This window comes from Xenopus laevis, chromosome 5L, assembly GCF_017654675.1.
Source record: "Xenopus laevis strain J_2021 chromosome 5L, Xenopus_laevis_v10.1, whole genome shotgun sequence".
NCBI lineage: Eukaryota > Metazoa > Chordata > Amphibia > Anura > Pipidae > Xenopus > Xenopus laevis.
In genome coordinates, this window is record NC_054379.1 from 101,133,454 (window position 1) to 101,161,211 (window position 27,758).

Sequence of the window (27,758 nt, forward strand, 5' to 3'; positions counted from 1 at the left end):
GCAGTTCTCACTTTTCTCTTTATTACAATAGGAATACTGGTTTACATACATTAATGGCTTTTGTCAAACTAAAGAAAAATTAAATGTTTACATAATTTTGGCAACACAAATTAGGATATATTAGTATATTTATCTTGGCCCAACTCTGTTTTTGAAGGCTCGCATTGATTTTGCCATCATTGGAGCAATTTCTGAGGAGGAAAAATAGAAGTCAGACTCTGAACATGCAAATATTAAAAACACATTTATGAACCCGATAAACCTTTATATTATAAACTAGTGTCAAATCAAGACCAGGCCAAAGTCTGGGCCATGGCATCTCCTACAGAGCCGCATGCAACAGTCCTGATAATGACTTAAATGCTGAAACTAGCTGTCTCTCAGCTCTGCACTTGGGAGAAAAAAAATAAAAACGATCAATTTTAAACACTGTCCATAGGCCTCTTCTAATGAGCTACACATTGCAGCCTTATCTAGTGTAGAAGTCCTAATACCCCAGGCACAGTGCAGTATAAACCCATGCAGAACTTTCATTTTTACAGTGCTCCTATTTAAATCATGTGTCTCCTAAAGGAGGAGCACTCCTCCAAATATAAACATGTCAGTCAGTGAATAGGGTTTTTGCCAAAAAATGTTTATGCTCATGGCCAGCATTAAAATGTAATTATGGTGAGCATAAAGACACAAGTTTACCTCCTTCTTGTTTAATATTAATAGTGTTCCCCCCGATGTCTGGTTAAGTAGGCATGGGGGCCTTTAAACCATTGCCTCATGGATATCTGATTTTTGACTTGCAATACAAGTCATTTATGTTAAATAGATAACATCTTATACCTGCAAGTTATATTATATTAGATGACACAGGCTAACAAGATGGACTAATCATGGACTTACTTCTCACAGTCTTCTTTGGATCTTGGCTTGGTCCTCCAGAATGGATATTGTTATTAACAACCATGCTAGCTGGTGTGTTTTGCTTCTGAGTTGTAACACATTTGTCTTTATTTTCATTCTTCTGCTGCCTAGGAATTTAGAGAAAGTTTAAAAGTTGGATTTGCAATGTGCTATACATAAATCAGTACCTTGCTTTCTCTGTTGCATGCAGATTGCTAAACTCAGCAGATTATGCATTTAGAGGCCCCCCACCTCCTCTGCACGTAATTTTTGTGCCAGATCCGTGTCGGCGCAAGCATCCAGCAGGCCCTGGGCAAGTGAGGGCCTGGGTACAATCGCACCTGCCGCAACCCCAGTAGTTACTCCACTGGATATCTACTGATCTTGCTTACGCCACAGTTCAGCAAAAACACAAATCAAGTCTATGTTGCAAGGGAGGAAAGCCATCACTGCATCCCTGCATAGTGGTGCACCTGCAACACCCTATACTAGAATACCCCATAAAACAGAGAAGGTGATTAACATGTTGTAAACCAGGTTATATTACCTTCATGTTGCTCTGACTTCTGTAACCAAGGATTAAAATACATTTTGAAACCTGCACAAAATCTAAAATGGATTTGGTCATGATTTTTATGGTGTAGTTTATTTATAAATCACATGTTTACATTGCAAATACATTACCATATAGATTTTTTTCCTGATCAACACATGTATTTTTTTTTTTTAGCTGTAATACTGGTGTGTAGGCAGCCATCTCCGGTCATTCTGCCTAATCTGTGCTTTCGGAAAGAGCCAGCAATTTACAATAGTTTATCTGAAAGCCGTTCCATTGTGTCTATTCAATGTAGTTGGAGGAGTGCCAGTGGGACTTGGATTATTACTATTAAGTGCTATTCTCATATCTACCAGGACGGTTATCTGGTTACCTTCCCATTGTTCTCCTGTTACGCTACAAAGTGGGGGGGGGGTGAAATTTCAACTTGTAGCGCAGCAGTAAAGAATGGCTGAAGTTTATTAGAGAACAAGTAACACGAGTAAGGGCAGCTGGGAAACCTTGTCAAAACCAAGAACATGTCTAGCCCCATATCAAATTTTTTAAAATAAATAAAACACATCAAAAACATTCACTCCTGAGTTGCTGCAGTGAGAGAAAGGAGCATGGATCTGAATTTATCAAAATGTGAGTTTAGAGCTTAATAAATAAAAACCCCCATTCTATTTATTCCTCTGTGATTTTTAGAACCATATTTATCAATTGCTGAATTGGCGGGGCAGGTCCATGCAGGTCTATAAATAGAGGGAAGATGGCGGTTGCAGGCGGGTTTGGGTTAGTAGCGAATTGAGTTTGTGTGTATATATATGTGCACAGGGTTTCTTGTTTTAAGGGGTTGAACTTGAGGGACTTAACTATCTAGGTAAAGGCTTAAAGGGATACCATCATGGGAAAATATTTTTTCCCAAACATAATCGGTTAATATAGTGCTGCTCCAGAATCCCTTTAACCCTCTTGATTAAAATCCTACTTTTAGTGAAGTTACGCAATTTTGGGGTTCTGCTTTTTTACACTTCCATGTATGTAAGAAACATTGCAATGTTTGGTCAGACTATTACAGAGAGTAACTGCCACAGACATAATGGTTGGTATGCAAATAGCATTTTGCCAAACTTTGAACTAAGCTTTCAGATGGGCGGGTTAAAAAAAGTAAAAAGGTTGAACTTTATGGACGTGTGTTTTTTCAACCTAACTTACTAGGTTACTATGTAAGGGTAAAGTGCAAATATTTGAACCATCCCCAAGAAGTGTATTTTCTGTGCAAATTCTAGAGGTGTTATAACATGCAAACCCCAGAAATCTGGGCAATAAAATCTGTGAATGAGTGACCACCTAAAGAGATTTCTATGAAGTGTTTTGAACTGAAGCCATACAGTCAGTGCAGCAATCAGTGCTATAGACGTGCAGGTTTTCTTCTTTGTATGATTTAAGGTCATTTGTTTCGATGTAACAATCTAGAACGAACCATTCAGATTAAATAAAGTAGGAAAAATAAATCTGATGAAGTTCTGGCCATCCATTGATTGACAGCAATCGTACGAAAGTTATATAGACAAATAGCAGTGACAGTCACCCATTGATATCATCATCAGATAGTCAATAAATACATGCAGAGATTATCATCTGACAGAAATTATCCAACATGTCCATTGGACTAAACAGATTCCCATGGCGTGACAATTATTAAGACTCCACACACGGTTCAAAATTTTTTGAAACAAAGTTTCGTACAACTATATCTTTGCATCTATGGCCAGCTTAACACTAGCCCTTTATTTGATAAGTTGCCAGCACTGGATGGATAAAGTTAGGTATTCTTTAGTAATAACATTTCCAATACATCTGATCAAATTAGAGGCACTGATCTGCATCAAACAATTTGTTTCTTCCATTAAACCATTTTTGCACAGCAGTGTTTGGCATTCTGGGAAGCTGCAATACGGCTGTGGAGTGGTAACAGCTGCTCTACCTTTTCTGTTCTTCTGCACTTGCACAGAAGCATCATTCCATCACCCAGGATTATAATTAGACTATACAACACATGGGTCTCCCTTTACAAGGCTGGTCTAAATCAATACTTCCACTCCTTCCTGAAAAAGCCACCAGGATGGTAAGGCTGCTGTATTTAACTCCTTGGTGCTAAACAGGTCTCCGTTTACAGCATGGAGTGCAACATTTTCACCCCACCTGGAAACTTTCTAACGGAGCTGAATGAAGACCATAAAATGATTAACCCTGAAAACAAAAAAATAACTGGTGAGCATCCTACCAATTAGAAGTAAGTCCCAAATAATTCACATTGAACCAAACCAAAGAACCTAATAAAAACCTGACCATTGGTTTCTGTCAACCACAAAAAGCAGTGTATTGATTGTAGGAAGAAGTCGCACTCACAGGTCTTCGCAGGAACAAAAGTGATAATGCCCTCAAAGGCACAACTAACGTTTCGGCCGAATCCACAACCTTTCTCAGCCTTTGAGAAAGGCTGTGGAATCAGCCGAAACTTTTAAGTTTTGCCTTTGAGGGCATTGTTAATAAAATCACTTTTGTCCAGCTAAGACCTGTGAGTGTGACTTCTTCATACAATCTATATCCAGATAGCTCTATATCTATCATATCTTTTTACTTATAATAATAAAACTGTAGTAAGCCTTTAAAAAGCATCAGTATTCGTATTTTATTTGGTTTATGCGGTGGCAATGCAGAAAGGTACTTGTAGAGCTATTAGCACTTTTAACACCACAAAATAGCATCTGAGATATATATTCTAGAACGATTACCATCTGCAAATGTCTTATTGCACTTAATTTAAAATAATCTATAGGTTATAATAGGGTAAAGAAAAATTTAAATGGGGGGGGGGTGGATTTAAAAAATAAAAATACAATTAAAAGCTAAAGTGCGTCACCAGGGCATAGCAAGACTGACTGGCAGGAACAGGCAGATCATGAATTCAATGAGATTTCCAGATCAGGTTTCAGACTTCAGTTACAAAACTAAAATAGTTTATAGTGGCCTAGCAGCAGGTAGCACAGTTAGAAATACAGAGATGGGCGACAATGTGAACTCTTTGTGGTGCACTGTATAGTATAAGAAAAAACATTGCTGTTCTATAATGACTGGGGAACTTAGATTTGTTGTAAAAAGTATTTTTTCCCCCCCAATACCCTAGCATAGTTATTGGGTTAGGATGGAAACACAACAGTACAGTGACAGAACACTATACACATTTCATATTTTTAGACTTGATGTGGCAAACCGAGTAGTCTATATACACAGCCAGAGGGCAACATAGTGAATAAGGATGCATACATATACACATATTTAAACTAGAACAGTTAATGCATAATTTATGATCTGGATGAAACTGTCAAAATTTTTTGAAGCAACCGTGTTTAAGGTTTTAGTGAAGCTTAATAACTGTTTTAATTCTGTACTTCGGTTTTTTCTTGAAACAGGAAATTGCCATAGGTCTCTTTAGTGTAGCTTTTGTGATCTCAAAAGAATGGTTATACTAAAAATTCTATGAACCATTTCTTTGTTCCACCCTATTAATGTATAGCTTGCATTAGCCCAGTAGGGAGAGGATTCTGGGCATTTACTGATATTAGTAAAAAGTATAATGCTGCTACAAAATTAGTCATTGTAACCCACAACTAGTTCACTTAGTTTGTAAGCCTACAGGGCAGGGACTGACTTTCTCTTGTCTCTTAACACACAGCACTTAAACTTGAATACAAGTATACAGTATTTTGTATTTCTCTTATTATGCCATCGCATTGACCCCAGTATGTCATTTTCTACTGTGCAGTGTTGTGTACAAGTAACAAAAAAATGCAAAAAAACCACACACTAAAACTATGCATACTTCCCAAAGAGAAGACTTTTACACCTTTAAATCAATTAAAACTACAAAAAGTGTCTAACAAACACCTCAAACTGATTGAGACAGGGAGTTATGTGGTGGTAGTGTTAGTCCTGCAGATTAGCTTGCAGCCTCTGATTTTGTAACCTTGCAATACCTGTACACTGTGTTAAAGCAAAGGGAAGAAACAAAATTACTTGAGTTTATCGATTGGATGAGGCTGTACAATTGGTCCAGCTGTCCCAAGAATCTCCTGTCGTCGCCGAATATTACGCGGAGGTTTGGCTACACCATTTATATAAGCTAATTTTACCTGACGACCTGAAAAGATAAGAAATCCCACAAAGACGGGAGTTATATAAAACGGGGGTTTCAGTCAACTCTTTCTATTTTACATTTTAAGTTCTCCAAATTACAAGATATTAGATATATACATGGTAGGAACATTTTTTCCCTTTCCCATGGGCACTAATGTAGATGAACGGAGGGAAAACATGCAATACAGACTGGAGAGGAAACTTTGGGCTCACACACTGTATAGTTTTCCCACCTGCACTTACATTAATGCCGGTGGGAACAGACGTTTGGTCAAATGCAGTTACACTTCAAATGGTATTTGAATTAAATTCTATGCAATTTTGTAACATGCATGAATTAAACAACTTTCAATTTTTGAGTTTGTAAATGCAATTGAAAATAGTCGTCTCCTCTTCTAGATGTGCTCTATTGGTAGTCAGCTCTCCTCCAGCCAAGACACAAATATCATGCATATTCTGTAGTTAACAGACCAATAAAGAGAAAAAAAAAAAAAAAAAAAAAAAGTGTACAAGGCATTGTGGAAATGGATAGTTTTGCTGAAGGAGACATTATTTCTTATGCACCATTTCTGTAGTGCAGTAAACAAACTGCTTCCAATTCCATTTACCAATATAGTTACATAGTTACATAGTTAAATTGGGTTGAAAAAAGACAAAGTCCATCAAGTTCAACCCCTCCAAATGAAAACCCAGCATCCATACACACACCCCTCCCTACTTTTAATTAAAATTCTATATACCCATACCTATATTAACTATAGAGTTTAGTATCACAATAGCCTTTAATATTATGTCTGTCCAAAAAATCATCCAAGCCATTCTTAAAGGCATTAACTGAATCAGCCATCACAACATCACCCGGCAGTGCATTCCACAACCTCACTGTCCTGACTGTGAAGAACCCTCTACGTTGCTTCAAATGAAACTTCTTTTCTTCTAGTCTAAAGGGGTGGCCTCTGGTACGGTGATCCACTTTATGGGTAAAAAGGTCCCCTGCCATTTGTCTATAATGTCCTCTAATGTACTTGTAAAGTGTAATCATGTCCCCTCGCAAGCGCCTTTTTTCCAGAGAAAACAACCCCAACCTTGACAGTCTACCCTCATAATTTAAGTCTTCCGTCCCTCTAACCAATTTAGTTGCACGTCTCTGCACTCTCTCCAGCTCATTTATATCCCTCTTAAGGACTGGAGTCCAAAACTGAACTGCATACTCCAGATGAGGCCTTACCAGGGACCTATAAAGAGGCATAATTATGTTTTCATCCCTTGAGTTAATGCCCTTTTTTATGCAAGACAGAACTTTATTTGCTTTAGTAGCCACAGAATGACACTGCCCAGAATTAGACAACGTGTTATCTACAAAGACCCCTAGATCCTTTTCATTTAAGGAAACTCCCAACACATTGCCATTTAGTGTATAACTTGCATTTATATTATTTTTGCCAAAGTGCATAACCTTGCATTTATCAACATTGAACCTCATTTTCCAGTTTGCTGCCCAGTTTTCCAGTTTAGACAGATCACTTTGCAAAGTGGCAGCATCCTGCATGGAACCTATAGTTCTGCACAATTTAGTATCATCTGCAAAAATAGAAACAGTACTTTCAATGCCCACCTCCAGGTCATTAATAAACAAGTTGAAAAGCAAGGGACCTAGTACAGAGCCCTGTGGTACTCCACTAACAACACTGGTCCAATTAGAAAATGTTCCATTTACCACCACTCTTTGTAGTCTATCTTTTAGCCAGTTCGCTATCCAGGTACAAATACTATGTTCCAGGCCAACATTCCTTAATTTAACCAGTAACCTTTTGTGTGGCACTGTATCAAATGCTTTAGCAAAGTCTAAGTAAATCACATCCACTGCCATCCCAGAATCGAGGTCTCTACTTACATTCTCGTAAAAAGAAATTAAGTTAGTCTGGCAAGATCTATTACGCATAAAACCATGCTGGCACAAACTCATAGTATTATGATTTGCTATGAAGGAGAACCAATGCTTTAAAGGAGAACCAAACCTTTTCATTAAAATCCCCAACCCTACATAGACCCCCTCACTGCTCCCCCCAGTCTAGGTGTTACCCTGGGTAAATGCCTCCAACTCTTTACTTACCCCTCGTTGCATCGAAGTTCATGGGCACCATCTTCTCTTCGGGTCTTCTTCTGGTGCTTCTGCAATTTCCGTGGCTTTCGGTGCATGCGCAGTTCGGGACCGGAAGATTGCGCCAACTGCACATGTGCCAATACGCAGCTCTCTTTCCGAAGATTACCGAATAAAAGAAGATGGCGCCCGTGAACGCTGATGCCCTGAATCTGCAACGAGGGGTAAGTAAAGAGTTAGGGGCATTTACTCAGGGTAACAACAGGGGGGGGTCTATATAGGGTAGGGGATTTTAATAAAAAGGGTTTGATCTCCTGGAAAGCGTCTTGGAATACATTTTCTTTTATTATGCAAAAAAGTTTTTGCATGAACATCTTAAGGAATTCTCATTCAGGAGCAGTTACATAGGAGGTACAGTCTAAAATACAATAAAAATAAACAAAAAACTGCAGTAAATACATTGCTCAAATAGGAGGTATAGAGCAAAGCAAGATATGCAGATAAAAGGTGAATGATTGTGGTTAACTTTTTCACCCACTTTCTTTCACATTATACAGTTGCTCATACTAAAGCTCCCCATGTAACATCAACAGCCACGAGAGGTCCGTTAGTTGTACATATATAGTCTCCGTTCTAATAGGAGGGGTCTGAATATTTTGCGTGCTCGCTCAGTGTATTTTTAGTTCAAAACCTCCACCAGCCCTGTAACTACTCAATACAGGGCACATTTACACTTTTCCACCCAGAATTAATATGTACTGTTTTTTATAATTTGATTTACACATTTAACCCTTGTCGACTGCACAAATAAATCAACACTGGCTGGAACCACCCTGATTTAATATTTGGTAGACCTTGGGCCATAATGGTTTGCTTTACAACAACAAAATTATGCCAGTCATATGGGGGGGTGCCTACTGTGAGGCACTGTGTGCCAAAATAGTTCTTGTGCGTGGGCAAATATATTTATAAACTCTGCATAAGCTCTTATAAATTATATAGGACATTTAAATGAAGCCCATGAATCTTTGTAAGAATTACACACTTATATTGGTGTGCAAATATTGACACAAACAAATTCTAACACATATACACTACTAATACTTTTTGGTGGAAAAAAAAAAACAAAAAACATTTAGTATAACTGTTACTTTACCTTTTGGTTTGCCAGAATGAGCAGAACTGATATTTTGCGTTATCATTTTTAGTTTTTCTTCTCTCTCACCAAAAAGCCTTAGGTACATTTCACGCCAGGTCTCGTATTCTAAGAGTTTGTGGCTCTTAAAATCCTTTGCACAGTGTTTTTTCCATAAGGGTCCAGAGTCCTCAATAAAAACCTTTAATAAGAAAAAAAAAATTAATCAAATTCTATGTTGTACTTCTTTGTTACCAACAATCTTTGAATTAAGCAGTTTGCCCAGGACATCTCTAATAATTTTTGGCTTAAGTGTCCATACATCTTAAAGGACAAGTAATGGTAAAGTCACTGGGCAGGGGTGGGACAACACCCAGTAATCGCTTACCTCTTACCCTGGTCCAGTGCATTTATTCAGCAGGACCACCACTACAAAGTCCCCTTCCTACCCCAGGATCCTCTAAAATGAGACTTAGACTATGTGCAGTTCAAAACTATTCCAGATCAAGTCCTGCGCGGAATTTCTAAGACCCAGACCCAACCCGCATATTTACCCACTTTAATAAGCTACCTGACCCGGACCCACAACTGCCTTATCCGCAACCGCCGACCCACTACCAAACAGGAAGTGATGATGCTTCGAACTGGAAGTGAAGTCATCAAAAGTGGCCAGGGACAGAAACAAGTCTTGTAAAACTTTTAAAAGGAGTAAAATATTCCGCAGGGTGCTCGCTTTTTTTGCGGATACCCGACCCGCTGCAGGACTCTAATTCCAGATACTTCTATGCTAGTGTAGGGAATGTCTAGATAGAAAGGATAAGATGGCAACAGTGTGCTGAAAACTACCAAGGGCTGTGTGTTTATTACAAAAGAGAAGCGCCAGCCCAGAGTAATAGGAGGCATTGTGGGTAAATAAATTGCCACTCCCAGTGGCTCTACCCTTTTCTTGTCCTTTAAAAGGACATGTAAATCCCCTCCAGAGAAATTTTATCAGTGAACATATTTTTTGAAATCTTTAGATTTCTGGTTGCTAAAAGGCCAACGGTAAGGCTGCAGCATCCCCTTAATCACATAGAATTCCCTCTCCTCCTCTAACCCCCTCCCTCAGGAATTTGCTTTGGCTGTTGACTTATGAGCATGCTCAGTTCTTCTCAGATCAGATAACTAAACACACCCTTCAGTCTAACAGCCAATGAAGAGATTGCTTGTTCCCATAGAAAATCTAGCTGCTATTTGTTTTAGGAAAATGTGATGGCGCTGGCAAATGGAGGGGGTATATGCAGTACAAATGATGTGGCTTTGGTGGGGAAGATATGCCCAACTTTTATACAAGGTAGGGAAATGTAGGATTTAAACCTTAATCATCTTCTCTCATTCTGTTCATATGCACCTCTCTCCTGAAACACACTCCTCTCAATTTCTGCTCCATAGTTCTCCAGTCATCTAGTGGCTGACATTTTCCACTTCCCCATGTCACATCTCCCATTTGCCAAGAATAAACTGTGCATGCGCCATCACGTATATCTCAGAGTACTAAGGGAACATGCAGACAGGGCGTGCAAGGACAGAGATGGTCATCGAGACAATCACGAGGTGTGACTCCAACGGAGATGCACAGGGCTTTTTTTGTATTCTTTACAAAGGCATATAAGAACATGGTGCTGTATAATGCTGGTAAGAACTTCTACTAACTATAGCCAATATTTTAAACAGTTTTTATTTTTTGACCTGGTTAATAAGGGCACATGGAGTTGTTGCCACTGGGAATCATACCGGGTTACATTCTTCAATTCGGTTTAACTGCTCTGGTGTACAGCGTTCAAGGACAGGTTGAAAAATATCAAATGGTACACCCCCGACTTCTTGAATAGCTAAATACAATTTGGGGAAAAAAAAAAAAAGTTACCACAATCTCTGTAGAGTATAAAGTATGGTAATAAAATGCTTACATTCATACCCACCCCTCTTTACCAATCATTAGCTCTCCTTTCAGGGGTCCTGCTGCATTGAGGAGAGTGAAGAATCTCACCTCAGGCACTAGCTACCCTCAATTTAACAGGGGAGAGCCAACATTTCAAGTTTTTAAATCTGAATTCAGCTCACTCTCACCCATTCCAATGCAAGCATACTGGGCAAGAAGGGGCATGCCTTCAGATGACTTAGGGCGCACCCAGAGTCAGAATTCATTCTTGCTCTGTAGAACATCCAAGTTATTATTTAATGTGACCAAAAAACTAAAATGGTGACCAGGCCTCAGTTACCAACATCTTCTAGTAATTGCAGCTGCATTCACACCAATTGCTGTTATGTTAACCAATTTCTTAAACTGAACTTCCATCTAGTTAACATACAGTATGACTATGTGAACATTCGCTTTTAATCAATCTTGAATGACAATAATTATTTCAACCTTTCATCCACAGAAAACTATACATACTGTAATAAAAGGATTATCTAAATCGTTTAACACCCCCCCCCCCATCTATAAAGTCACAGGTCACCAGTTATAAACACTGGGCAAATTTGCACCTAGTAGTAACCCATAGCAACCAATCAGGGAGTGTCTTTTTTCAGCCAGCTGCAGGTTGAGCAATGTAAGCAGGCCTCTGATTGGTTGCTATGGGTTACTGCACAGGTGCGAATTTTCCCAGTGTTTATAAATGAGCCCCACATTGTTTTCAGACCAAATACCCCCTCTCTCCCAAAGTAGAACTTACAGTCAATATTGTTTTGAAGAACTCGTATGCATTGTTCATATAGGGTTAACATTTTTGGAAGATAAACTATTTTGGATCCAGAATACACCTGCATTTTGGAATTTAACCTGCGTCCAGTAAAACAAGATGATTCACAGCTCTGTTCTGTTAAAGCTTCCGAGAGGTCTGCTAGAACAAAATATATATATTATATTATTATATAAAAATGCTGTACAATAATGGTTGCATGCGCTGAACATATTGATCGCATAAAAAAATAAATGACAATTCATCCACTCCACCCTGTCTCTGCAAAGTTGCAGGTCAGGTCCTAAGCCATTGGTAAATGTTGGCATATATTTTAGTGACTTACCTTTATGGTCTGTAGCTTGTGGTGGCGACAGCATTATGGAATAGTCTGGTAAAAATTTAGGTAGTGGGACATTAAGCAAATCGGATAATGACCCTATCTTGCCCTGAAAACACTGAGAAAATTATTTTTTTAAGTCTTAAATGTGGATTGACATTACTAAATTACAACTTAATGCTTAAGAACACAGAATTTTAAAAAAAAAACAAACAAAAAAAAAAAACACATTTAGTTTATAAGTTAAGCAGTACTGCCAACCATATAAAACAGTGCCCATAATTGAAGGAGACACCCACTAGTTTAAATAAAGAATATTTTGATATTGCTAGAGTGTGTCACTTTTAGAGTTCTAATAAAAGGGTCTCAACACCATTCCAATACAAGATTGTGTCATGTTTTGAGAAAATCTTTGAAGTTCAGTAATACCTTTAAATCCAAATGTGTATTAGGTCACTGTTCCAACTCAGAACTCTTATCAGGCTTCACATTTGCCGAAATATATTTAATATTCACCATCTGTGTAAACCTACATTTAGATGTTGTGATGCACGACACTTTTAAATAGATGACGGGACAAGAAGAAACACAACTTACCTCATTTGTAGGACTTTCAGCTTTTATTTTTTGTTTATCACTATTTGTCTGTGAGATTGACTGTGTGGTTTCAGTCTTGGACAATGTTGTACTGGAGTACTGTTTGCACACTTGAACCTTTCTCGGGGGCTCATTTGATGGGGATGATCTTTTTTTCCTTTTAATTGATATTTGGTCATAATTAAGGTACGATTCGAAGGACATAGTGGGGGAGTCATAGTCATCATCAGAAAATGTAGGATTTGATTTCTTTTCAAGTCCTTCCATTTTATTATCTTTATTTAACTCTCCTTTAGAGGCCTGTATATGGTTTATTTTAGTCATTTCATCTTTTGGAGAGCTCTTTTTGTCTCTGGACAAGGAAGATTTGTGTTTCTCCTGCATTTTTTCAGTGCTTTTCTCTTCTCTAAAAATGTGTGAATTACCAGTATCATGGATGCGCTCTTTTTTACGATTTAGGATTTTCTGAGTCTTTTGTTCCTTAGGCAGCTTCTTGTTAACACAGCTAGCAGCAGTTTTACCAGACTCAAGGCATTTTGTCGCAACAGTCTTCTCCTTAAACTCAGTCTTCTCTCTTGAAACTGTATGCGATAGCTTTTCTCTGATGAGGTCATTACCATTCTTGATTTTTGGTTTATCTTTGCTGGAACTAAAATGGGTTAGCCAAAGGTTGCTTCTGTTAGTGTAAAAACACAAGCATACAAACAGATACCACATCTAAATCAACATGTAACTAACTTTACAAGCCTACATATGACATATGCATGAAAAGCTAAACATAAAAAGGTTCACACACAAAAGACACCTAATTTTACCATAGGTTTACCATACATACAATGGATAATGTTAAAAATAAAATAAACGTACTGTTCTTCTTTCCCCTCCGGTACCAATTTTTTCCACTGAACAACAATTGATTTAGCAACATCTCCCACTTCAGAGTGTTTCCTTAATCCATTCACAGTTTTTCCAATTCCAGTTTCCTATACAAAGCAAAAACATCAGGAACAAAACAGGGTTAAAAAGGAAGCAGCATAGAGAAGAACACTTATTTTGGAGAATGGGCCCCTGACAACCCAGTTTCTACGGATTTAAGGTTCCTTTGTGATATTCAAATTCAGCTTTACGTTTCATTTTAAAAAGGGTGTACAAACTCTGAATAGTAGTCTCTATTGCCATCAAACTTCTGTACTGGACAAACTTGCCGCTAGTGTAATGGGTTTCCACATCTTTACTCCTGAGTATTACTGGCCTGCAGGAGGGGGGCAGTGATGTCAACTAGTTGTTTTCAGATAGATCACCAGAAATAACGACTTTTTCCCCCCAATTACTAGTTTTTATGGGTGGCCTTTTTTCTAATATTGAAGTGTAAAGTGTCATTTTTCACCTTCTAAAGCAGCTCTGGCAGGGGGGGGGGGGGTTGCCGACCACCCAGCTGTTCTAAATTGATACATTTAGTTGATAAATATCTTATTTGTCCCTGCTGAGCAGAATCCATGAGTTTCATCAAAGGCAGCTGTTAGAATTTATACAATAGTTGCTTATACTCCAGAGATGCTGCTAAAAAATGCAAATAATGCAAAATTTTAACAGTTTAGAGTCTGTACCTGAATTATTTTGAGCTGCCAGACAAACACCAGAGACACGAGTGTTTGGAAGGTGAACGACCCCTTTAAAAGACTGAATTGGACAGTGAAGAAGGTCTGGGGGGGGGGGGGGACAGGAAATTTGTATCACTGGCCGATGAAATACCAGCTAGGTGGCAACCCTAAATGGAATATTATTATGTGTGTGACATTTATTCATCATTAACACTGTTTTCAAATGGAAATACAGGCAAGTATGTGAATTTAAAAGCTTACCACAAGAATATCCAGTGTGATGTCAAGCTCCTTTAAGCTGCTGAGAGCTTTGTTAATCTAAGAAAGAGCAAAGAATATTTCCATATTTAAACCATTGTTCTTAAGCCATTCAATTAAGATGAACATACAGTATAAGTGTTTAATAGATGCATTGCTAAAGTCTCAAAAAGGATTTATTCCTTAAGTGCCCATTACATCAAGAAGTATTCTAAAACTAAATGGATAAAAGACCCAACATGGAGGGCACTATATAGTACTGTGGTTAACTGGCAAAATATAGGGATTTGATTATCTTATAGTAATTTGTATTTCCAAGTCACTCTTCATGGCAGCATTCACTAACACCGGGTAATTCCAGCCCTGCAAGATCACTGGACAGGAAAAGGTTAACATGGCAATATTAGCCTCCACCCCCATAGTCTTTGTACCCAAGCAGAACTGAAGGGAGGTTGGTGAATACTACCATGAAGTGTGACTTAGAAATTACAGTAAACTAATCAAATGCCTTAATTTCCATTTCCAAGTCACCACGGAAGCAAATCACCAACACTGGGATCTCCCAAAGCTAAAAAGAAGGGAGGGGCACGGCAGTTTTTTAGCATCAGTATCCCTAAGGAATTTATTAACATTCAATAAAATGGACTGCCTGCAGAAATTTCCTCCAAAATCTTGCTTCTGGGAACGTAACACATCCAACTTGTAATGTTGAATGAAAGTAGATGCAGAAGTCCACCTTGCTGTCTTCCGCCACCCAGGATGTAGCCTTCGCCCTGGTTAAATGTGCTTTAAGGTTCTTCGGAACCTCCCTGTCAGCCAATTGATATGCCAAGACAATACAAAAGCTAATCCACCAACTGACCGTTACTTTGGAAGGAGCCATACCTTTACTTGAGCCTCTAGGGATGAAGAACAACCTTACAGACTTGCACCATGACTTGGTACACTCCAGGTAACGGGAAATGGCCCGGACTAGATCCAGAGCCCTTCACATTCATCCTTAAAATCCGGACCAAATGACAAAATCTTGAGATCTGAATAGAACTGTGAAACTACTTTAGGCAGAAAACCAAAAACTGGTCTCAAAATGACTTGATCACCACAGTATGTTGTTCCTTAGAGAGAGTGCACATATTTCTCCAACTCGACCAGCTGATGTGACTGCCAGCAAAAAGATCTTAATCGTAGCATTCCAATTGGAAGTCTCATCTAAAGGCTCAACCATTAAAAATTTCAAGACCACCGCAAGGTCCCAAGGAGGAACTCTCTGCTCTATGTGAGGATGAAGTCTCTTCAAAGCATAGAAGAACCCCGAGACAAGCAAGTTCTCTGTCCAATGTTTCTCTGTCAAAGCGATAATGCTGAAACTTGCCCCAGCAGAGTGCTATTACTATACCCTTTCTGGAATGCTGAAAATAGGAACTGGACAAGCAAATTAGAATTATGATTTAGCGGATCTGCATTCTTTTCCAAAGCAAAACAATCTCAGACTCTGTAGTACTGAGCCGATGTGAAAGCTTTCCTGGACTATTTTAGTAGGGACAAGAGTTCATCCTCTGCCTCTCAACTAAACAAGTATTAATGACTTACATCTCTGAAGAGGATTGGGCCTTTGACTAGAAGATTCTGCTGTACTGCCAATTTCATGGGTGTCTCCACTGACAGTTGTTGCAATAGTGGAAACCAAGGTTGTCTCAGCCAATGGGGAATTACAGATATGACCAAAGCTCCCTCCCGGTCTATTTTCTGGAGTACTCACCATAGCATAGAGAAAAGGAGGAAACGCATAACCGTAGATTTTGCTCCAATCCTGAAGCAAAGTATCCACCCCCATTGAGGACCAGCAAGGATTTCTTGAAAAAGAATTTCCAACATCTGTGATCAGCTCTGTAGCCATGAGCTCTATCTCCAGTGACCCAAACTTTGAACAGCCAATTAAAAACACTCCCAGATTCAGCCTCCATTCGTTTGGGTCTAACAAATTGCAGCTGAGAAAGTCCACCTGCAGGTTTTGCACATCCAAGGCTGCCAGACCTGCCAAATTTTTCTCTGCCCAACACATTATTTGGGAGACATCTCTCGAAAGACTTAAGACTCCTGGTCCCTCCTAGTCTCTGTATAATCTACAGCCGCAACGTCTGATCGGACCTTCACCCATATTTGAGACTCCTCCGGGCGCAGGTCAACAGTGCCTAATGTACTGCTGGTAACTCAAATATTGGGCGAAATGGTGCGAAGAATCGCCCTTGACCAACCCGATTGTCCAGCATTGCTTCCCAACGTGACCGACCCAACTTGAGGTTTGTCAAAAGGAAGCCTTTGAAAGATTTTCTGGGTCTAAACATCAGTTTACACTTAACTTCCTCCAAGAGATGAAGACAACGATTCAGCCTTAAAGGACCAGTAACATCAAATTATTGTTTTGTTAGTATACAACGAAAAACACCAAGACAAATTAAACTTTCAAATTGCAAAGCCTTTATTAAAGGACCAGTAACATCAAAACATTTTTTTTTTTAAAATTCATTAGTACACAACGAAAAAAAAAACACCTACACAAATTATAGTTTAAAAAAAGCAAAGTCTTTATTAAGAAATAACTTACAGAAACTCTGCTTCCTGTCTTCTACAGAAAAGGCGACCATCCATTGAGCGGTGCTTGATTTCTCCTCCCTGGCTCTCTGCTGCTGGATCCTTTAGCTGCCACATTCTGTGCTTTCTGTAGTGCAGCGGCGCTTGCAGCATGAACTTTCTGCGGATCTGGGTGCCAGTTTTCCTATGGGGCCATGATCGCTATGGGGCCATGATCGCTCTCTCACTGCTGTACAGGCTCAGGCACTGCTGAGCTGCAGGACTCGGCATCCAGCTGTTACAAGACTACAAGTCCCACTGCCGGTAGCGCTTTTGGAGAAGCTGCCCAGCAGAAGGGATGGATGCATGGTTGGACTTGTAGTTTTGTCAGTAGCTGCCTAGCCCCTGAGAGAAAGAGTTACAGCGGGAGCGCGCAGCTCTGAGGGCGCGCTACTGGTTGTCCCAGCAAACTGCGTAAGAGAATCCCCAAATACCCCCGGTCCCCCCTAAATACATTGGCGCCCCCTTTTCAAGTCTTCCTTCTCCCCTTGCCACACAGCCGCCCTACAGGGAACTGACCCAGACTCACCTCCCCTGGTGGAGGGGGATCTTGTGGGGCCCGAGCCTGTACAGCAGTGAGAGAGAGAGAGAGAGAGAGAGAGAGAGAGATCATGGCCCCATAGGATCTGCAGAAAGTTCATGCTGGAAGCGCCGCTGCACTACAGAAAGCACAGAAAACAGCACCTCGTCTCCTCCTCAGTCCATGTCTCCTGCACTCAGCACTGTACCCAAGATAGAGAGTCTTGGTGTTTATTTTTCGTTGTATACTAACACATTTTTTTTATAAAAAATTTGATGTTACTGGTCCTTTAATTTGAGAGCTTGTGATCTTAAGGGGCTGAGGGCTTATATTGCCATGTTAACCATTTCCTGTCCAGTGTTGATATAAAATTATTTACAGTTGTAGCTCCTCAACCCAACATTTTCCTACATTAAATTATTTTGCATTTTTGCATTGCAAATTACTGCTGCTGAAAATTAACCAGTTAAGATTATGTGAAAAAAGGCTTAAAGGGATATGGTCACAGGACGCATTAGAACAGTGCTGCTCCAGCAGACTTCTGCACTAAAATCAGGTTTAGACATGACAGGTTCCCAGGTGGCCTCAGTCATGTGACTCATGACTTGTGTCAAACTTTACTGCGAGTTGGAATGATGCCACCCCCTGCCTTCCCCCCCCCCCCAGCAGCCTATCAACAGAACAATGGGGGCTAACCAGATAACTGCTCCCCGATACAAGATAACAGCTACCTGGAAGATATAACTGGATATTAAAAATCCCACTGCAACTCATTCAGTTACATGTAGGAGAAACAATAGCCTGTCTGAAAGCAGTTCCATCATGAAGTGCTTGCGCCGTCTGAATGCACAGGATCGGCTGCCTACACACCAAAATTACTACTAAAAAAATTAATTTGTTGGTTCAGGAATAAAATGTTATTTGTAAAGTGAATTATTTGCAGTGTAAAAAGTGTAACATAAATAATTACCCACCATAAAAATCATAATCCCTTTAAGAATGAAAAAAGAGATTAGGTGGATATATATACATACAAACACAAATCAAGATCAGTTTTCTGTCCATGTGGTCAGACACAAATGAAGCAGTTACCAAATTGGAAAGAAAAAATGTCCTTCCCAATGCCAAAAGGGCAATAGGACAGCTCCCTGGAGCAATACTGCATCAAAGCCACATTCAGCATACCCAGATTTGATCAGGCAGTTTAGCAGATTACATACATACTACTCAAACACCTAAGCATTAATGTCAGCTCAATTGACAAATCCACTGTAATTTTACATGTCCAAAATGAAATTTCTTCTCCCACTATATCAGCTGGTATATAGTGAACCGAGATGGGAGAGTGGAGAGAAGCCAATAAATAAGCCTTCTGATGTGAATAGTGAAATACTCTCGCTATTTCCTTTTTAAAGCCCCCTGCAACCACTTTCTAAACTATATTTTTACTGTTAATTGCAAATTTGTCTTTGCATAGCAGCTGCATTCTGCTTCACAATATTTATAGGATATTCTTAGCATTTTTAGGTTATTGTTATTATACAATATTTGCCAAAACATATTTGTGACATAACACATTACCATGGACTGAAACATTTATGGTATTTTACCATTACATTATTCGCCAAAACTAGGATACCTTCCTGAAAATGTTGAGGTCTTAGATCTATATAATTATATATTAAACTGGTTCTTAAAATGTGGGGCTGGCCCCCACAGATTGGCCTTTAGGCTCATCCCAAAGGCCAGTTAGTGTGAGAATTGAGAACAGCCCTGCGCACTCTCAGATGCACCTGAAAGCCCAGCTTTAAGGTCTGAGAGTGAATATATATGGATTTACGGTTATATTATTTCAAACTATGACCAACAACTGACTTGCTTGTCTACATTTACTATACTTTACTAGCAGTACTCTTTTAATGACCTAAATTGGACGTTGACCAAAGGTCCTAAAAGGAGGGGTGCTAGCAACACAATGGATATTCAAGTAGGGCTGAACGTTTGAGAACCATTGGTTATATTATCTTATTAAGGGAGGTCTTAAATGCCTGAGTTACTGTTGAATACTCACAATGAGCAATAATTCAGCCAGTCAACATAGCAAGAAAAATGTAATACAGGTTTGAGACCAGTTATCCAAAAAGCTCAGGACCTAGGTTTTACAGATAAAGTTTCTTCCTGTAATTTGGATCTCCATACCTTTAGTCTGCTAAAAAAGTAATGTATACATTAATTAAACCCAATAGGATTGTTCTGCCTCCAATAAGGATTAATTATACCTTAGTATACATTCTGACACGTTTCCAATTCCCAGCACATACAGTAGGTAAATTCAGATGCGGATAGTACATTATAGAGGATGGTAAGCAACTAGAAAGGTAATTTGCTGGACTAGCTAGTCTGTTACCTTCCTTCAAATAATAAAAAGGCTAATCAACCAATGCTATTTGATTAAAGTGTAGCTCGTGCTTATGTGATATTTTCATTAAAACCTAAGCTTCAGGGAAGTAGTCTTTCAAGATGGGTTACCAGTGTTTTGAAAACTTTATTCCTACTATCTTAAAGTAAATTAGTAAAACGAATGAAATAATTACATCTCCACAAGATTAACAGCAGCTACATTTAATTTCCTTATTCCACTAAATGAGTATTACCAATATTCTGCTAATCAGACCATATGTATCTCTGGTATGAAAACAAGTTTTACTTTAAATCGTAGAAATATTCAATATAATAGGAATGGTAAATTACCTTCATATGTCTTTGTAAATGGAGAAGGTTACTAAATATTGTCCTGGGGAGTAGTTAAAAAGTTAGATTAACAGTTTATGGTATAATAGCCAGCTGAACACAAATTACACTAAGATAGTAAAGTTATTTCATAAAATGACTTGATATATATCAATGGCTAAAACCTTGCCTAGGAGGTAAAGCACTGACAGCCATTTATGGGAAGGGCCTTCTGTTATCTAGGAAGCTTAGAATGGCTGAGTGTGCAGTGAGCTCAGGAGCTATGTATGGGAATGGAAAGCTCAGTTTACCGTAGACTATAAATGGGAAATGAAAATGCCTTCAAGTCCATGGATAAAAAACAGGCTGACCTCACAATCTGAAACAGAACTGAATGGGGGAAGCTAAACAGTAGAGTAGCAGGTGTCCTCTGCCAGGAAAATAGTACGGTTTAATTTTAATATTTAATCATCATTTACTTCTGTTATTCTATAGGATCCAGTACTGGATCTTCACATGCATTAGATTCAACCATCACAAAAACAAGAATGCTGCTGTACATACTTCATTTTTGCCCTATATATTCTTACTGGTTTTACTCTGTAATGTGTAGACTAATGGTGTCTGTAACCTATAAGCAGTTGTCCCAACCTATACATTATGCAAAATACATTTCCATGGTTTTATTCTGGTCCCTTGAAAATGTAAATGGGGGTTCTACTGTATTTAATGTGACCACAGAACATTAGCAAAAAATTTAAGCTCCTGTTGAGTCAAATATGACTGGGAAACGTATGATTTGCCATGAACAAGTGATTCAACAGGAAATACTGTAATATCTATATATTAGTTTGGTACCTCACAGAGGGAACCTTAGGGAAAAGAAACAGCTAGTAGTAGCAGCAACTACGTGTCACGGCTACAAAATAGAGTGCGATATTAATTTTGACAAGACACTGTGTAATTTACTGGAGTCAATTCTCAGTATTGTCTATGGCAGGGTATTTTAGAGCCACAAAAAATAGCTGCTACTAGTAGCTCTGGAGCCAAGTAGAATAAGGATTGCAAATGCACAGTGCATCAATTTATAACAAGAGAAAATAAGTAAAACCCCACTCTGAACACCCAACCAATTATATACTGACCGGTGCTTTTGTGCAATAAATATCTAATTTATTACCAGGTGTAACAATCAATAAGTTATCAGCTACTCAATTAATTGTGAAGTGCTTGTGCTTTCGCAAGATTGCGTATCGAGCCGCTTAAAAGTGCTACATGCTAAATGAATAAATATAATAGTTCATTAATTAGAATTCAATTAAGCAATCAAAATAAAACACTTTGTAAATTAATGTAAAATGCACAGTGCATGTAAAAAAACAACTTGGAAAAAAAAAAAAAAGTTGTCCGTGTCAAATACAGTCATATGAAAAAGTTTGGGAACCCCTCTCAGCCTGCATAATAATTTACTCCACTTTCAACAAAAAAGAGAACAGTGGTAGGGGCTTTCATTTCCCTGGAACATTGGAGTACTGGGGTGTTTTCTGAACAAGGATTTTTAGTATTCAGTTGTATGAAATAAAATGTGAAAAACTGGCTGTGCAAAAATGTTAATGTAATTTTGCTAATTTAAATGCATGCAACTACTCAATACTAATTACTTGCAACACCAAATTGGTTGGATTAGCTCCTTAAACTTCATAGGCGGGTGTGTCCAATCATGAGAAAAGGTATTTAAGGTGGCCAATTGCAAGTTGTGCTTCTGTTTGACTCTCTGAGTGACAGCATTGGATCCTTAAAGCAACTCTCAAAAGATCTGAAAACAAAGATTGTTCAGTATAATGGTGTAGGGGAAGGCTACAAAAAGCTAAGGTTTAAACTGTCATTTTCAACTGTAAGAAATGGAATCAGGAAATGGAAGGCAGCAGGCACAGTTGCTGTAAAACCCAAGTCTGGCAGGCCAAGAAAAATACAGGAGCGGCATATGTGGACAATTGTGAGAATGGTTACAGACAACCCAAAGGTCACCTCCAAAGACCTGCAAGAACATCTTGCTGCAGATGGTGTATCTGTACATTGTTCTACAATTCAGCGCAATTTGCACAAACAACATCTGTATGACAGGGTGATAAGAAAGCCCTTTCTGCACTCACGCCACAAAGTCGCTTGTTGTTTGCAAAGCCTCATTTAGACAAGCTAAGGTAATTTTGAAATAACACGCTTTGGACGGATGAGGCAAAAATGTAGTTATTAGGTCATAACAAAAAGCTTTGCATGGTAGAAGAAGAACAGCTAATTCCAAGAAAAACACCAGCAACCTGCTGTCAAATTTGGTGGAGGTTCCATCATGCTGTGGGGCTGTGTGGCTAGTTCAGGGATAGGGGCCCTTGTTAAGGTTGAGGGACAGATGAATTCAACCCAATATTAACAAATTCTTCAGAATAATGTTCGAGCATCAGCCACAAAGTTGAAGTTACGCAGGGGTTCGATATTCCAACAAGACAATGGCCCTAAACACACTTTAAAATCTACAAAGACATTTATGCAGAGGGAAAAGTACAATATTCTGCAATGGCCGTCACAGTCCTCTGACTTGAATATCGAAAATCTATGGGATGATTTAAAGCAGGCTTTCCATGCTCTGCAGCCATCAAATTTAACTGAACTGGAGAGATTTGGTATGGACAAATGGTCAAAAATACTGCCATCCAGAATACAAGAGGTCCTCTGCACTCAACCCATTATCAATATATTTAAGACAGAGACATTTTGTGCATACTGCTACTGAAAAATGCCTTACCCTTTAAACAAAACAGGGATTGTTTGTCCAAGTATTGATGTAATATCTCTATTGGGGTACCCAAATTTATGCACCTGTCTAATTTTGTTATGATGCATATTGCATATTCCATATTCCAATAAACGTTGTCACTGCTGAAATAGTACGGTTTCCATAAGGCATGTTATATATTAAAAGGAAGTTGCTACTTTGAAAGCTAAGCCAATGATAAACAAAACCCCAAAGAATTAAGAGGGGTTCCCAAACTTTTTCATGACTGTAAATACACAATGTAGGCCTTAAAAAAATATATATATATGTGATGTCATAGATGTCTAAAAACAAAAAGTAGAAAGGCACGCAAAATTGGGTTGCCACCTGCCCGGTTTTAACCTGGACAGCCCGGTTTTTAAAGGGCTGCCGGGTCAAAACTGCCTGCCCGGTTTTCCAAATTAGGAAATCTGGGCAGGATTTCCTATGATTGACACAGCGACCAATCGCCATGTCATATCCCTGCTCCTAACCTCATGCCCCTGTAGCGGTCCCGCCTTCCACCAGGCAAAAAGGTGGCAACCCTAGCAAAAAACCTTTTTATTATCACGTTTTGGATCTTAAGAAATGATCTGTGTGATTCGAAACATGCCAGGAGATGAATAAAAGGTTTACAGCATAGTCTCTGTTTTGCATTGCTCCTTCCTTCTTTGCTTTTATATTAACACTTGAGAGCATATTCATTAACATTGGAAACAAACATCACAGATGGTGTTGCTTATAGCAACCAATCAGATATTTTCTTTTCTAACTTGTAGAACTGTTGAAATCTATTTGCTGAATGGTTGCTATGTGCTTGGGTGATGTTTTTTCTCCAATGTTTTACACAGCATGAGAAATAGGCTCCTTTGTCTCGACAGTGTGACCGTGTGGCAGTTGAGCCTGAAAATAATAAAAATTGGAGTGTGCCGAAAAAGCAGTTTAAGAATTGTCTAATGAAGAATGTTGCAATGCAAAGGTTTTATAACTTATCACACTTACAGTGCTTGCTGCACAGGTGCTGTTTTGGGGAGGAGGAGGTCTCCTCTATGACAGCTGCTCTAGGTTGTGACGTTGCCCTCTTATGAATTTGTAACCAATGACCACCTCCTCCCTTTATACCAACCAAGTCACAACAAAGAATGAGCCTCAGCTGAAACAACAACAGGTCCAGTCAGATTCTCACAATATCACTCTCCTATGGAAAACATGTCACTCCTTCTCCCAGCGTTAATCTATTATATAGTGTTGGTTCTTGTATCTGAAGACAGCTACCTAAAAAGGCTATCTTGATTGTTTTTCTGGAAAGCATTTAGGTTCCCCACACTAGGAAGGCAAAGAAATAAGTAAATTTAAAAAAATAAAAAAAAGACACTCAACTTGTAACCTAAAGTATAAATGGTCAGCGGCATCAAATACAGTCTGTATATCAGCAATACTATACAGCTTTCTAATTACAAGTAGTGTCTCATGGATTATGTAATTATTTAACAGATTTTTACAGTAGCCGTGGTGGCCCTGACATTGGAAAACAATCGCTTGTCTCTAGCAGAAGACACTGAAATGAAGACGTGGCAAATGTTGCCTTTAAAGAAACAACCATAGTTGGTAATAAACCAATCTCACATTATTTGCTTGATAAAGAGTCCTGTGTGACTCGAAACGTCGCATTATTTTACTGATTATCTACTGATAATGAGCCAATAAATCACAAAGAAAGTTCACAGAAACAACGTGTCAGTGTGCTGCAGTCTGTTGGATATTGCATATGATTTGAAACCCATGGCAGAGTGGGAAATTGGCTGCTAAGCACCTGGTCCCAAAAGGGAAAAGAAACGGAGGTGAGCGCTTCATTCTTGTGTGGGATATTACATTATTTGAGTCAGACTGAGAGGGGCCTGCACTCTTAAAGACTTATGGATAAATACTGTAAGGAGACATCACAACAAGACTTGTATGTTCCTTCTCCCTTTATCTGTGGATTATATTTGCCTGGAGCTATTAGGTACTAAAAGCACCGGTGTAAACTCGGTAGAGTGCAGACCATTTCAATGTGTTTATTTAGGTATTCAGACCATCTCTCAGCCCAAGAGGTTAGGCAGTGTGTATAAGGGTAAGGGCACACCTGGAAATTCGGGGAGATTTAGTCACCCGGCAACTAAATCCCCCCGAATCTCCAGGTGTGCCCTAACTCTAATGTGTACCCAGTGCTACTTGCACATCAATCATAGTGCAAATGTTGCACCCATTTCAGTAACGGGATATAAATTTGTATTGCATTTGCCATTCCTAATGTTTGTTAAAAGTATACAGTACAGGACTAGCAAACGTGCACAAATTATTAGTGGATGGCAAATTAATTTTAGTGCCCATTAATCAAAATGAGCCTGACTGACTATTAAACTAAAGAAGTAGGCTAGAAATGTTGTACATTGTGTTTTGGGCTTCTGTACAAGTCCAAGGCAACTTCAACCCTTCAGCAGTAAAGATCTGTACCTCTAAAGATGCCCCAGTAGCTCCCCATCTTCTTTTCTGCTGATCCACTGCACATGCTCTGTGCTGCTGTCACTTACTGAGTTTAGGGACCGACTCAAAATACACAGTACATATAGAATATAAATTGTCACAATATAAGTCTGATTAGTAATTAATACAGATAATTACTACATGACCGCTCAAACACCAGTGCAACTAGCATGACAAATTAATAATCAGCCTTGCAGCATCAGCTTATATGGTATACAAACCCTCATTTTCTGCTTGATAATTTGCAATGACCCCTAAGCTTAGTTTCGCAACAGCTGCTCAGAGCCCACTGAGCATGTGAGTGTTGCAGACACTTTCAAAAATGGTGACCCCCTGTGACAAGTTTAAATTCCTGCTTTAACCTAAAGCTGAAGCTTTAAGTGTCTGCTTGGGGGCAAACCCAGACAGGCAATTTTTGGGTTAGGGCTGCTGTAATGTGTGATAGAAAATCAGTATTTAGTGGACTGGGGTATCTTTGGGTCTGTGTACTTAGAATGCCAGTGTCTCTTTTGACTCCTAGTCTAGACCTGTTTGGAGGTGACCGCAACATTATGCATGGAAAGAATATACTTCATTATTAAGATTCCTTAAATTAGTCTTTGCGTCCATTTTTTCAGAGCAACTATACAAGGGTTACATTATATACCACTCTGGGACATTAATATAATGTGCTATGTTGCACAAGGGGGCAAAACCTCAAGAACACATAAGGCACCATTAACAGTGAATCTGGCTCTGGTGGCAGGAAGGGCAAGCTAGAGGCCTACAATAGCCACTTACCATGTACTTTTTTTTTTGCCCAACTTGTCTTGGTGTAGAGGCAGCAGTACACTATGCTATAGCCGTTTGGGCAAGTTAAAAACACTCTACATGGTTTATACAATGGGCACAGCATTCCATGAGCTAGCATGTCCAATTCCAAAGCACTGCATGTAATCATCACCCAGACTTCTGCACAAAGCCTGACGGTTATGTAATGATCCAGTTCTGGCATTTTGGGTAACGGCTCTGCTTTACCTCACAAGGTAACTTGAAATAAATATCTTGGTGCAAACAGCTATACTGAAACATTTCAGGTTAATTTGTGGATCCAGCTTTTTTTTATTACTAATCTTTCTATTCAGGCCCTCTCCTATTCGTATTTCAGTCTCTTATTCAAAGCAGTGCATGTTGCTAGGGCAATTTGGACCCTGGCAACCAGACTGCTGAAATTACAAACTGGAGAGCCGCTGAATAAAAAGCTAAATAACTCAAAAACCACAAATAGAACATGAAAACCAATTACAATTTTTTTCAGAATATCACTCTAAACATCATGCAAAAAATTAACCCAAAGGTGAACAACCCCTTTAACACGCATTAGTCTTCAAATCTGAATAAACACCAATGGAAATGAATGTTTTGCTAAATCACAACATTGTGTGTAGAGGAGGAGGGAATGCAAACATTCAGCTCACAATTGGCAAACAGCAGTGCAAAATGGATCCTTTACACCTGTTTACCATTTTTTTTTTAGCCCACCCACAGGGATTTAGGTCTATGAAGTGGTCAGAAGGTGTCCTGAGACTGGTTTGGTACCAAGAACAGAGAGCACAGGGAAGGCAGGAGAGGGCTGCAAACTCATGTGCCCTGTTACACCAACATGTGCAGCCGTGTCGCTCCGCGCCCACGCACCTGTTCCAATCCTGTACTGCAGCCTCTCTGCTGGGGATTCTATCTGGGTTTCCCAAAACTGCAGCGATATAACAATAAGGAGGGAGCCTTAAAGTGAATTGGGGCGCTAAAGTGAATGGCCCTATAAGTTTAGGAGCATGACTATTGTCTGAGTGCCGTACCTTGCGTGTATCTTGTGCATGGCCGAGTCGCTCTTTGAGCTTCTGGACCCTCAGCACAATACTCTTCGAATCCATCTCGGCAGCTGAACCGGTTCCCTTCTGGGAATTACATGCGGCGCATAAATCACTCCGCGTCCGGCGTTGTTGCTGCTAGAGCGCCATCTCCACACGGTGCTTTTATAGCCCTTGCCACTGTGGGGTGCTGTGTCGCCCATGCGGTGCATAAACTGTCTTGCCTTATGTTTTCTATGCACAGTCATGAGGGGTACCACACGAGATACCGCTGTAAAAAAGAATCACTATGTAAATAACATATATTT

At 39.3% G+C, this 27,758-nt stretch overlaps 1 protein-coding gene across 3 annotated transcripts; it reads right to left on the bottom strand.

Moving 5' to 3' along the window:
• LOC108716910 (elongin-A) lies at positions 1-27,620 on the bottom strand. Of its 3 annotated transcripts, none has more exons than XM_018263465.2 (11): positions 27,439-27,620; positions 14,391-14,447; positions 13,396-13,511; positions 12,529-13,204; positions 11,938-12,049; positions 11,586-11,750; positions 10,642-10,739; positions 8,890-9,070; positions 5,513-5,636; positions 895-1,022; positions 1-191 (listed from the first exon to the last, which is right to left on the bottom strand). In XM_018263465.2, the coding sequence occupies exons 1-11, from the start codon at positions 27,511-27,513 to the stop codon at positions 130-132; spliced, it is 1,794 nt and encodes a 597-aa protein (XP_018118954.1). In that variant the 5' UTR covers positions 27,514-27,620; the 3' UTR covers positions 1-129. The 3 variants fall into 3 exon arrangements, with proteins under 3 accessions (XP_018118954.1, XP_018118953.1, XP_018118955.1); XM_018263464.2 differs by having other exon boundaries at positions 11,586-11,753; XM_018263466.2 differs by having other exon boundaries at positions 11,586-11,753; positions 12,529-13,177; positions 27,439-27,619.
• Positions 27,621-27,758: the final 138 nt, after the last annotated feature.

Excerpts from the sequence above, each read along its gene's own strand:
- LOC108716910 (XM_018263464.2), bottom strand. The coding sequence starts at position 27,513 with ATGGATTCGAAGAGTATTGTGCTGAGGGTCCAGAAGCTCAAAGAGCGA. Across the intron at positions 13,205-13,395 it reads CCGGAGGGGAAAGAAGAACA|AAGCAACCTTTGGCTAACCC; the intron begins GTACGTTTATTT and ends TTACACTAACAG. Across the intron at positions 9,071-10,641 it reads GAATTGAAGAATGTAACCCG|GTTTTTATTGAGGACTCTGG; the intron begins GTATGATTCCCA and ends TTCTTATTAAAG.